Source organism: Atta colombica, unplaced genomic scaffold, assembly GCF_001594045.1.
Source record: "Atta colombica isolate Treedump-2 unplaced genomic scaffold, Acol1.0 scaffold121, whole genome shotgun sequence".
NCBI lineage: Eukaryota > Metazoa > Arthropoda > Insecta > Hymenoptera > Formicidae > Atta > Atta colombica.
The window spans coordinates 569650-582782 of NW_017259208.1; the positions used below are offsets into that span (position 1 = coordinate 569650).

Sequence of the window (13133 nt, forward strand, 5' to 3'; positions counted from 1 at the left end):
ACACACAATAGAACACTTTTCACATGCTCGGTTATCCGTTTGACAACATCCGTTGTCCCTCAATTGGAGATTCACAGGATCGCGAGATCAAAGAAAAAGAATCGATAGCGGCCACTTTTTGTTATCATCGATGTCATGAATCATTCTAATACAAATGTGAAATGTCGGCCATACGAATTGTTCATCCGAACGACTCTTCAATAGGATCGAAAAATTGATAGAGAAAGATCCACTGTTTGTCGAAGGTAGGATTGTTAGATATCTAAATAGCAATGGTAATCCAATCTCTTGAATAAAATAACATTTTTATTTTTAATTTTTGTGTGTATAAAAATGTATATCAATCCATTTTTGTAGTTAACTCCAAAATTGGTGTACATTAACGCATTTAGTAAATAATATAATAAACTAAATTTGAATCAATACACTTTCTCGAGTTAAATTGTTTAACGTTGTTTTAGTTAAATTAATATATTGAGCAGAAGCAGAGAGTAGTGACTTATAAAAATATAATTAACTCAATTGGATATAATTTGATATTATGAATTTAACAGCATCGGTTTAATTTATTTTTTAATCTTTTCCAGTTCTAAGATAATAAAAAGAATAAATTATACCAAGATAAAAGTCAATCTAAATTGAAAGAAATGGCCATAGAACACCATATCTTTAAATCGATGATTTCGTTTTTGATGTGTGACGAAAATTGGAATTAAAAAATTTTTATCAAAACAATTTAACTCGAGAAAATTTAAATTTATTATTAAGTGCGTACATGCTTTAAAACTAAAATGGTTTACATTTTAACACACATTTAAAAAAAAACAAAATGTTATTTAATTCAAGAGATTGGCTTACCAATTGCTATTTTGATATAAATAATCTAATCTATCTAGTCTATTGTTTTAGTTAAATTAACGATATATTAAGTCGGAGTAGTGGTGACCTAGAAATGATAAAAAGTAACTTAAATTGGGTATAATTTGACATTATGAAGTTACCAATAATAAGACCTACGTAAATACATATTGACACGCATCGCTTATCACGAAGGCCTCTGATATCACGGATATTAGACGCTTCGGCAAGGTAAAAGGTCGTTTCAACGATATCGATGTCTTCGCCCGATGTCCGATAAAGTATCTATGAGACGAACGACTGTGCGCGCGTAGAGTCGTCTATCTATGAACTCAATTCAGTTATTCATTCATTAGATCTAGCCATTTGTGCTATTCTTGGTGTAGGCGCTTCATTCTCTTACATTTTCAGTGCAAATCTTGTTATTATTACATTAGCGTTCAACACCTGTATGAATTTTTAAGAAACGCTAATTTTATCTCAATCTTCATTTTATCTCGTTATTTTGAATTTGATTCTTTCAATGGAATTTTGATTAGATTTCGTAATTGCTGAATTCACCTTTTGCATTCGAAATAAAAACTTTAAGTAAAGGTCACGTCGTATGTATCATACTTTCTGTTGTGTTCGCAAAAAAGTACCTTCAAGTTCGAAATAAGCTACAAGAATGTCATTATCCTGAGAAAATTTTTAATACGAGACAATCCTACGCGTTTGATTCTTGATTAAATTTGCTTTGATTTGCAATAAAAAAATGTAGAAGTTTTTTATTAGTATCGTCTTCGATAAAAACGTCTACGATAAAAACATAACATGTATGCAGGTTTATTAATCTTTTAATAATGCTCTTATTAATGCTCTAACGAAGAAAAAATTATTTTTCATAAAAATTAACAAACATTACAAAACTGGATAGTGTTGTTAACTAGCAGATTTTTTTCATGTATAAATATGAGATTAATATTATAATGAAAATTGTAATACGGAAAACACAATTGTGCTGTATCTAAAATTAAATATAAATCTGAAAATAATTTGGTTAAATTAAGCTGGTTGCTAGAATGTTAAAATTTGTTGCAGCACTGCTCATCATGCTTGAGCTTTCTACATAATTATTTTGATGTCTAATAAAATTTCGGATTTGTTAACTAAATTTTTAGATACTTGAGAAAAACCATTCCTTTCGTTCATTAATTTATACCATAATTAATCAAAATAGATTGAGTTTAATTAAAAAACTTTGAATTAATTAAATGATTAATATGCTTTGTTTTATTAGAGAATAAAGAATAACAAATAAAATAATACATAAAAAAATATTTTTAATATGAGAGCTACTTATTTCAGAGCTACTTATTTCATTCAGAATTAGAATTAAAAATAGTTTTTCAAACTTTTTACTTTATTTTAAAAAAACCATTATATATGTATAGATCTTAAAAAAGACTTTGTCATTTGTTGTTATATCTATTTGACTTTTTGATATCGCGATATACGTACAATTATCTGCGGTGACATATAATTATTTTCACAGATGTCCGACAACTATCTGCAATTTTGATGTATTTATCATTTATTATAAGGCATTAAGTGCATTTAACATTATGTTATCGAAACATTTAAAAGATTACAAAAGTGGCGCATAAATATCGTATACACGTGTAAACTACGTTAGATCGCACTTCTCTCATTCTGTGTATATCAGAGGTGATCTCCTATTCGACATCGCCCAACATCGGCGATCGATCCGAACGTCAAGAGAGAGAGAGAATTCAAATTACCACACGGTACAAGAGGCGGTCGCCGTAATTGGTATTCCTGAGCTACGCTGAGAGATATAAAGCATCAGTCGCGGTACTTAACGGTATCCAAAAACAACGAGCCACACCGCGAGTCGAGTTTCGTCAAATAATCTCACGACACCTGCAGTTTCTTCCGACCGACCCTCACCGCGTTGCAACGTGCCGCAATTTGGTTTGCACAAGTCGCACAGCGATGCGGGTGCCGACACTCGCCGGCTGTTCAACGACGTTATGATGATGATGATGATGACCAAAAGGGGAACATACTAAGCCAGTGGTCTCCTAGTGGCGCATGCTGTATGTGAAATAAAACCGCATAGTTGTGCATAGTCATACTGTTAAATTGTACATAATACGTAGAGACATCGCCAGGCAATTTAAAAAAAAAAAAAAAATCGACGAAAATGCTATGCTTGGATATCAAACTCGTTTCGCGACTGCGGGGTGTCTCCTCCGGAACTGCCTCGTCAACCGCGTCATCAACGCACCCGACGACGGCCTCAGCTTCGTCATCCTCGATGAGCTCCGCGGAGAAAAGCAAGTTCCGCAGAGTGAAACGCCACGAGAGTGGCGAGGTCGCCAGCTCGACTACGACCAGCGACAGCGAAGAGGAATTGTTACGACCTAGTTCGACTATCCAGGAGATGATACGCAGGAACAGATCCAGATCGGTATGCGTGGCGGCGCTCATGCCGTCCTCGCAACTTAGGCAGCTACATCGACGTGCCAGTCATGTGTACGTTATTCTAACGCGTGATCTCTGCTCTAATGGCGATGTCACGTGAAGCCAAAATTGCGAGTCAAGTAACAAGTTGCTGATTTACTCTCTCGATTATATTATTTTCTTCCTTGAAAAGGATGAGCAAGTAACTTGTTATTCTCTTGCTGTTCAACTTCCTATTTGTCGCGTGAAATACCATACCAATTTACTCGCTGACTTTTTTTTTATTACCTTTTATTGAAAAACAGAGTAATTCGCTGCTTGTTGCTTGACCTTTTTTCTATTTACTTCACTCAGAAACCAATAAAACCTTGTCACTGAAACGACAATCTAACGGGCAATACTGTGCGAAACCCGCGACCCGAGCGAATCCCGAATCTTGAACAGTAATCGTTTCTCTTTGTCTCTTTCATGTAACGGCCTCTCCCGATTACCCGGCCAATTCGACGTAGCTTCTCGTTAACCTAGATATTCATGTCGTGAAAAATGAGAAGCGCGAGAGAGGGATTGAGCCGGCGGACGAAGGGTGCCACCGTATATTACGTTCACACTACGGAGGTAGATACGATTCGCTCACCGGGGGATGATTGTATTTGATCGAGATACATTTAGTGAATCAATGATAATTATTCTGCCGATAGCATTTTATCGTTTAATCATCCGTGCGAGAGAGAATATCGAGAAACGTGGTTCTACAACCTTTTAATATGATAGATTATTTGCTCGATGTAATTAATGCTTTTTAGGGAAAATTTTTAGGAGAATATCGTATATCATCCCTTTGCTTCAACTTCTCAATATTCAATATTAAACATCTCTGTAATTAAATTCTATTCTTACATTGAAATTAAAGACAAAATTATTTTACTTGAAATGATCAAAGATTTTTATCTATATCATAATAATATTTAGTTAAAGAAAGATGGAATCTAGATTGAATAAAAAATTAATCAGATCATTCTATGAAATGAATATACAGAAATCGATTTGCAATGCTGGATCGATTTCGGAGTGAGATAGATAATTCGAGAAACATTTTTTTAACATTTTTTTAATCTACGTAATTTTCAAATAGCAAACGACGTATTGGAAACATCGTCGAAAAGACACGATAAAGTTAGAAAAAATATATTAGAAAAAATATACGTGTTCTCGGTCGAGAATTCACCACGGCGGACGAGGCGTGTCTTTCCTGATGCGAACGATTCCATGAGAATGCGTACACATGTAGTAAAAAAAAAACTATAAAAACGTTTGCTCGCAGTGAGGTCATTTGTTTCTGAATAGTGCGAATCACTTCGTAAAAAAAACTACATAGAAAATCAAACGTATTTATAAAACGCGCACTACGTCTCCGGCGAGTATGAACGAATAAACTACTTTAATTAAGCGTCCTGTGAAAAATCTCTCAAGATAAAATATATCCTCGCGATGAACTCGCGGTCAAATCTGAACATGTTTTATATCATGTTTCAGAGCCACCACGGATGCAATAGCGAGGCGAGGTGTCCTATCGAGACGATGTTACGGCAGTGTCGAAATGGTAAGGGAACAATGAAGCAGATACATATAACATATCTAGGTAAGAGCCTCGCTCTACTTGTTACAAGGGTCTTAGCCGTATGCACAAGTATTTGTGCAAGGTAAACGCTAATCGTTTCGATAAAACGAACGAGCGCCCTATGATAATTCATGACACGTCCAGTAAGCTGATTATATTGTTTCCCTCTATCTTGCTGTTTATCTATTGATTTGCTTATCGCACAGTTCGTCGAAGGTGTACCCGGGCAGTGCTTGGTTCGCGTTAATATACGGTGTCACAATATGTTCAGACGCGTCAGTTTTATCGGAAAATAATAAATGAAAAATTCTTTAAAATCATTAAGTCTGTCAAATAGAATTTCAATCAAAAATGTAATGTACGTCTTTGATAAATCCGTGGGTGAAGAGCGTACTACTTTATATTAATAATAATTTATTTCATAAAATTTTCTTTCAAGGAATTTGAATTTTATATTTAATTTTTCAACTTTTCTATTTCTTAAACATATATGTTTCATTCGGTCTACTTTCAATTCTGTCGCGACTCCCGCGACTTTCAATCACAAACGGAAGGCTGCTAAAATTTTTTTTTTTAATGATTTATAAAACGAGAAAAAAAAAGAAAAAAAAAAGAAAAAATATTTTTCAATTAAATTCGAATACCGAATTTCGTAGAAATGAAATCGAGTTCTCGAAATAGATTATTTATATAAAGTCTACATGAAAAGATTTAAGACCTGGATTCGATTTTACCACGATTTTACATTTCATTCGTACGTTCGAAGTGAATTCGCAAATTTGAAACTGGAGCATGTTGACTCACACGGACATTTCATGTTATGTATGTATTTGATAATTGTGACGCTCGAAAATGTCTTTCTAGCTGCCGCAGATCGAGCAGGATGGTGCCGACAATGGCAGAAGATTTCGAGTGGAGAACGGAGATTCTCCCGGGGAAAAAGAAGAGGTGAGGAAGCGTTGCTTAATAATCAAACGATCAAGTTCTTTCTTCTACCACTCGAAAGATTCGTCCCGTTTCGCGTAATTGCTCGTTCTTACTTCATTGTTATATCATTCTTTCATCGTATCCCACTTTCTGACACGGATTATGTTTGTAACGATAAACGATTTTTACATTAACAGATGTTCGGTTCGCCGAGTACGCCAATATTAGAAAATCCAGAGTACCAAACGCGTTGGTACTTCAAATACTTCTTAGGCAAACGTAAGTTGAACGTTAAGCATATCTGTAACACAATATATTCATATATCATCGCAATTAGAATAATCATATGTTATTATAATCATATATTATTTTGTTTAACATATTTCTGCTTTTATAGACATCCTAATTTTTTGAACTATATTTTCTTTTCATACATAAATATTGAGGAAATATGATGGAACATTTCATCAGCCTCTCATTTAAATCGATCATGTAAATCGATTTACGTTCTTTATTCACTCGATCGAATTTAATCATTGTTGCGTTTAATGAAAATTTATGCATAGAATATTATATTTTACATTTTTTGTAGTAGCTCTCTCGTAGATGTAAGAATTACTACAAGAATTACTTATGATAGATGATTTAATATAGTCAAAGAATAAATAAATAAATAAATAATTAATAAATAAGAAGAAATTAAATAAAAAAGCTATTTTATTTATGCACAGTGCATCAAAATTATATCGCTTCTGATCAGGAGAGAAATCCTCTCTTTCTCTCGGTAGTCACGAGCGAAGTCGGTGATCAATGCGTACCACATTATAGAGTTATTCTATGGAGGCGAACTGTGAGTAGATAATGTATTATTTAGTAGGGAAGATCCCTCCAGAGACCAATTCATGAAATAAGTTATGTTTCTAACTTTTCCTTTCTTTTTCTTCTTTTTTTCTCATATATGTCAAACCTTTGGAAGGTTTCCTTACGTTATACTCAGCTTCAATTTATTTTACAAATGAAATATTTATTGCTACAACTTTACTTGGTACATATGTTAAACCGATATCTATATATCTCTTTGTAATATCTATCAGTTTACTGCATATGGCATGCGAATATAAACTTTAATATACTTGATACCCATCCTTTGGTAGACTCATACTTCGGAGAATAAAATTATTAATTCCAAATACAAAATTATTAATATATAATTATTATTAATAATAATTATATAAATCGTAAATAAATTAAGAAATGTTTTATGTAGGGCGCGCAGAAAATATCGTTGCCGTATTCGGCGAACAAAACAATGACTATCAGACAAATTCTCAGGTAACTATCTCTGTGTCCACAAACTAAAAGAAATACGATTGCAATCTATTATTGACCTTTCAGCAACTTCTTCAGTCTGGAAAAACTCGACAAAGCGCCTCGTGAAGTTTTCACGCCCGAACTACAAAAGGTACGTTTACAAAGATCTCATACCATTTCTCGCTCAAGTAGGACGTTGTAAAGGAGGTATGGATTAATTCAATGATCCTTGACAGGATCTATTACTGTTGGAGGAACAAGAAGGCTCGGTGAACTTTAAGTTTGGTGTAATCTATGCAAGAGAGGGTCAGATCACCGACGACGAGATGTTGTCTAACGGTAAGCCTGGAAGTGTCGCTGAGAACAAAAGAACAAGTTTATTGGTGGGATGGGAAATTAAGTGATAATAGATGTGTTATCGATCCCTGAGGAACGTTTCTCATTGCTCGTAGAAAGAGGTAGCCCGGGCTTCGAGAGCTTCCTGGAGATCCTGGGTGAAAGGATACGGCTCAAAGGTTGGGACAAATATAGGGGCGGCTTGGATGTGAAAGGTACGTTGATGACATGAATATTGGCAGTGCAAACTCGAGATGTGCAATCAGAAAAGGTCTGCAATCGTCACTCGTCTCTTCAGATTGTTACGCTGGCAGAATTTGAAAATGTTCTGCCCTTTCTCCAATTCTTCCAACTAACGAATCGTTTAATTACCATATTTTTTATGACATATATTTTTAATAATACATTTATAGAAAATATATTAAAATATTGATAAACACATTACTGATATAACAAACCTTTCTTTCAATTTTGTATAGTTTCTTTGGCTTTATGTATCACATTCGTGGCTTGAATAAACTCGTACTAACCCAGAGGAAATCTTTCTCTTATTTCCACGATTCGCACGTTCTGTCGTTTTTCAGGAGATATGACGGGAAAGGAAAGTTATTACACGGTTTATGCAGGTCACGAAGTTATGTATCATGTTAGTACGATGCTACCGTATTCAAAGGACAATCCGCAGCAACTCGAAAGGAAAAGACACATTGGCAACGATATTGTTAACATCATTTACACGGATGATCCATCAGCCGTAGATACTTTCAATCCGAACTGTATAAGAAGCCAATTTACCCGTAAGTTAAAAAAAATATCATGATAAGGTCACGAACAATATATCAAACTGAACTTCGCCCATTGTTGTTTACATAAAGAGCACTCGAGTTAAAATAAGACGTAACGTAGTAATTCTCAATCTCCTTGTGTCTTTTTATTACACCTACAGATTTTGTTCACGTTCTTTTAAACTTAATACGTTATATCACGCACTTGGCCTACTTGCATTATAAATCGCTAATTATAATACATTACAAATATAATTTCAGATATTGCCTTTAAAATTATTTTTCCATAGATTTCATCGTCCTTTGTTTTAATTACTAATTACAAATTAATTGAAAAAATAATAGAATAGAAAAACTAATATAAAAGTTATATAACTATATTATAGAGTTAAAATAAAATAAAAGAAAGTCATTAAATAAATATAGTTCATTTCCAATTACTTAGACGTGTTTGCCGTGGTGACGACCGAGGCGGATGGCAAGAGTTGGCGGGTCGCTATTTATTGCGATGAAAACGTACCCCTGTTCGGACCGAGTCTTCCCTGCCCGCCAGTTTTCGAGGACCCGTATAATCTTCGCGAATTTCTCCTTGTTAAACTGATCAATGGCGAGAAAGCTACTTTTGACACGCCGACATTCTCTAGGAAGAGGGAAAGAACTCTCGACGCCCTATTGCGAGACATGTACCAAGAGCATTCGCAAGACAGCAAGAGCAACGTAAGCTACTTTACACGGACTAGCACTTATTCTCGTTTGTATTTCCCCTGCATTCCAATAATTTTTACTTGCAATAATCTTGATAGGCCATTACCCTTACGGAAATTTAATATTGGCTAATTTAATACTGAAAGACAGTAATTAATCATTTATTTTTAATTAATAATAATTAATTAAAAGTTATTCAGCGTTTTTAATACTCCAAATAAATAATTAGCGTCTTTCAGTATTAAATTAACTACTGTTAGATTTTTTTTTTCCTATATTATTATAATATGAATATTTAATATTTAAGAAATAATATAATATTATAAAATACACACAATATTTAAATATCTCTTTTCAAAAATTGTAAGAAGAAATAATGCTTACCTAAGTATATAGTTAAAGCGAAAAGGATATGTTAAAGAAAATAATCAACTTGATATTTCGTAACAGAGCATGTTAAATCGCCGAGCGCTCTCGGATGTTGTGGAGACACCAGGTCGACGGCGAGAAGAAACACGCGCTGTCGAAATGGTGCGAGTCGGACAAGCCTTGAAATTGGAAGCTATCATGCGTGGCCTCGCACCCACCTCTCTCGCCACTGTCGGTCCTTTGAAGCCCAGGCCATGGGAACCGAGATGCATCTATCCCGACTTTCCCTACGAGGTCGTTTGCGGTGATGTCTGGCTGGAGAACAGGCTGATTCTCGCCTCGGAGAATGGGACTTTTCTCATTGAAGGTAATTTTGCACGAAGTAGATATTATCTCGAAATCTAATTATTTGAGATCTAACAATTTTGATTGTCCGAGAGACAATTTTCTCTCGATCGAATAATCGAAAAGAATTGTATCAAATAACGGTGAAAAATAAATAATATGATTATTAAAAAAGCACTGAGAAAAAAATATTTATCTGTGACTATAAAAATATTTATCTGTGATAATTGTATAGTAAAATAATTATGGCAAGGAACTTAATTTTTATCTTCATTCATAGTCATCATTAGATGACTAACATTATTAACATGATTACGCGATATTAGATGAATATATTTTCGATACCAATTATTGAATATATATAATTTTTTGCATATACAATTATAAATGTAACTATAAATATAATTATTATTATTAACATTAGCAACTATAAAAATGGAGAGCATCTAATATTTTATTCCATAATTATTTTACCATTTAATTATAGTCATGAGTATCGAACACATTTCTCTCAATAGGGCAATTAGTATTCAAGAATCAAATTACAAATTATTACAACAAAAGCTATTATCGGAAATGCTATGAGAATTTTCAATTAAATCTCTTTTCGATTCTCTTTCCAGATGGAGTTTCGCACAGATTGCTCTTTGATGAGTCAGTGCAGATCAAGCAATTGGATGTAATCGAGCAGCACGGTATACTTTTATTCCGTGCTGGCGATAAAGGTAAGGAGAGTAGCGTCTACGTTTTCCGGCTGCGAGAGTTTGAAAGCGATGCTTCCATGAGGTGCGCCGAACTGTTCAACGATCGCGAGACTAACGAGCGAGAGAAGGAGGAAGAAGATGATGACGAGGACGCCGAGGATGACGATGATGATTGTGACGAGGATGACACCGAAGAATGTGACAATTTCACACGTGCCACCGCTAAATTTCAACCGGTAGGACGTCCACGAGCGCGGATGCGCGTTCGCGCCCCGGCCGTTCGAAGCCGAGCGCATATCAAGGAGAGGAAGCTGCGGCGTACACGGGGATGTCACTTGTACAGCATCACGAGACCCGGAGGATCGCATTTACGTATGGTAAGAAGACTGAGTCATACAATTGATAGAAAATTAAAATCTGACAATACGATTTATCATGATTTCCTTGTGCGACACTTAAATGTCTTCTATTTTTCTTTTCATCCTATTTTTTTATTATTTTAAATTTGTACTTTGAGACAAGATTACGATTGTGGTACGAAATAGTGCGTGGTCGTCGGTCGCCGACTCACGGTCCTTCAGTGGAAGCACAATGCAGCCTGGACCATCTGGTGCTCGTCAGCTGATACCGACACCGTCGACGGTTTTCTACTAGTGAAGGAATTTACCGCGAACGAGACACCCTCATTAGTAACAATGATCGAGAGCGTCGATCCAGCAAACGAATGGACATTGTGTTGCGGCGCTCGTCATCACTTCGAATTGATTACCGCTTCCGGTACTTCGAGGATAGTCCACATGGAAGCGACGCCTAAGCCACATTTGGTAGCGGCGTTGGATCTTCGCGAGGACGAGGAACCGGAATTGTTACTTTGTTACAACAGTAGGTCATGTTCCATTTTAATACTTAATTCGAGACATCGCACTCTCAAATTCAATGATGATTCATAACTGGTTTGCAAGAAGTATATTACGAGATTTCAGAAAACATTTATTCTTAACACTAGAACTGACAACACATATATATGTGGTTTCTACTAAAAATATATTATATAAATATATATCGTATAAATACGTAAAGGATTAAATTGATCAATTTACTTCCTTCTCTTCAGATTTTTATATAAATATATAAATATATGTGTATTTTTGAATATTAATTAATCTTTTACATATTGCAAAATTACGAAAATTCTTAAAAATTTATATAAATTTGATTTAAAAAAATACAAAATAGTCACATTGATTGTTTTGATAGTTTCAGTGTTAATTATCTTTTCTGAGTTTGAGAATTAAAAAGGATCTAGTATAGAGTATATTATAGATGCCTATCAATATTCATTTCTCTTCTTAGATACATGTCACTTTCAAAAGCTGGCAGAAGAGAACACTGCGTCAACCGAATTCGATTTTAATTGGAATTCGATACCGACAGTCGTAGGTGAGACAATTAAAAAATTTTCAACAAAAATTATATCATATAATATAATGACAGTAACATTATTCTTTCATTACTGTTTATAACAGCCTGTGCCTTTCCATACGTGATTGCCTTCACTAATGACACGATGGAGATTCGATTGATAATAAACGGCAATCTGGTTCACACAATCGCCATGCCCAGTCTCAACTTGATCACCTCGAAACGGGACATCTTTTTCGCAACCACGGCGCCGGAATTTTTCCCAGGAAAATGTGAGCGAATTCGATTAGACTCAAAACCTCTCGAGAAGGAAGAAATGCCTTGCAGTCCACCACTGACCGCACAGTCTTCGTCCTCCTCTCGATCGAGTGTTCAGAGTACGTGATCTTTAATGTCTTGACCTCCGTTAAACCTCAAAATCCTCATCGATCCGATCGTTATCTCTGAACGCTTGACAAACGTATTGAGGTCATCCTCCCCAAATCTTGGGGAATCTTCCTTTCACAGACAGTCAAGGCGATTGGAAGCCGATAAGGATCTACCGGATACCACTGCAGACGCTGTCGAGAAGCACGGCGTCCAACTGTAACCAGAGAAGATGTCCGAGTCCCGCGGAACCGGAAATCGTTTCCGCACCACCGACTTCCGACAGAACCTTCCTGAGCGTCGAACCTCAACGTGTACACAGCAGGTCCTGCAGCAGCAGTCCTACACCCACACCGACCACGAATTTGCCATCGCCATGTAAAAAATAGACACCGTAGTTTCTTGACGCTTGGCAATCGATTGCATTAATTGTGATCTTAACAGGATCGATTACATAAAAAAAAAAAAAGAAACCGACCGCACGTACCTGATTTCTCGTCTTCGTACGAGAGAACATATGGAAATTTTTGTCATTGTTATGTTATTAGCATGCGTCATGCTACTGTATATCTTGAATGTAAGTGCGATCGCGCACTTATAATATATATCTATAAGTTTATTGTTTGGATAGATTTTGACGAGGACATATTAGTATTTTAATTAGAGAAATCTGTGACATAATTATTTTTCTTCGCTTCTTATGTCTTTATTTAGATATTTCGCTATTGTTATTTTACTAACGTTTGTTGTAGTACATGTGACATTCTATTTGTTCTAAGTTTATGTAATACATAAAAAAAAACGTTTAAATCCAAATTTTTTAAAGAAAGATAATTGCGAATATTTCGATAATAAATTCGAATTCTATAGTGATCCTCTTATCTCGTTATATGCTTCTTTTAATTTTTTTCTATATATATA

The 13133-nt window shown here is 35.1% G+C and overlaps 1 protein-coding gene and 1 pseudogene across 2 annotated transcripts in view; one reads left to right on the forward strand and one right to left on the reverse strand.

Annotated features, from left to right (window-relative positions):
- The window catches only part of LOC108694664 (GTPase-activating Rap/Ran-GAP domain-like protein 3), a 27183-nt gene extending 14332 nt beyond the window's left edge, over positions 1-12851 (forward strand). Inside the window, exons 1-17 of one of the 2 annotated variants that reach the window (XM_018204272.1) lie at positions 3065-3396; positions 4858-4924; positions 5807-5890; positions 6067-6148; positions 6601-6719; positions 7137-7201; positions 7265-7331; positions 7417-7519; positions 7633-7731; positions 8101-8313; positions 8747-9018; positions 9457-9742; positions 10344-10801; positions 10970-11306; positions 11778-11864; positions 11951-12223; positions 12354-12851. In XM_018204272.1, the coding sequence (XP_018059761.1) occupies positions 3065-3396; positions 4858-4924; positions 5807-5890; positions 6067-6148; positions 6601-6719; positions 7137-7201; positions 7265-7331; positions 7417-7519; positions 7633-7731; positions 8101-8313; positions 8747-9018; positions 9457-9742; positions 10344-10801; positions 10970-11306; positions 11778-11864; positions 11951-12223; positions 12354-12601 (3192 nt within the window). In that variant the 3' untranslated portion in view covers positions 12602-12851. Of the gene's footprint in view, positions 1-3064; positions 3397-4857; positions 4925-5806; positions 5891-6066; positions 6149-6600; positions 6720-7136; positions 7202-7264; positions 7332-7416; positions 7520-7632; positions 7732-8100; positions 8314-8746; positions 9019-9456; positions 9743-10343; positions 10802-10969; positions 11307-11777; positions 11865-11950; positions 12224-12353 lie in introns of those variants that run through there. The other variant, XM_018204274.1, reaches the window with a different exon arrangement.
- LOC108694604 overlaps positions 1-13133 on the reverse strand; it is a 60418-nt pseudogene that overhangs the window by 42966 nt on the left and 4319 nt on the right.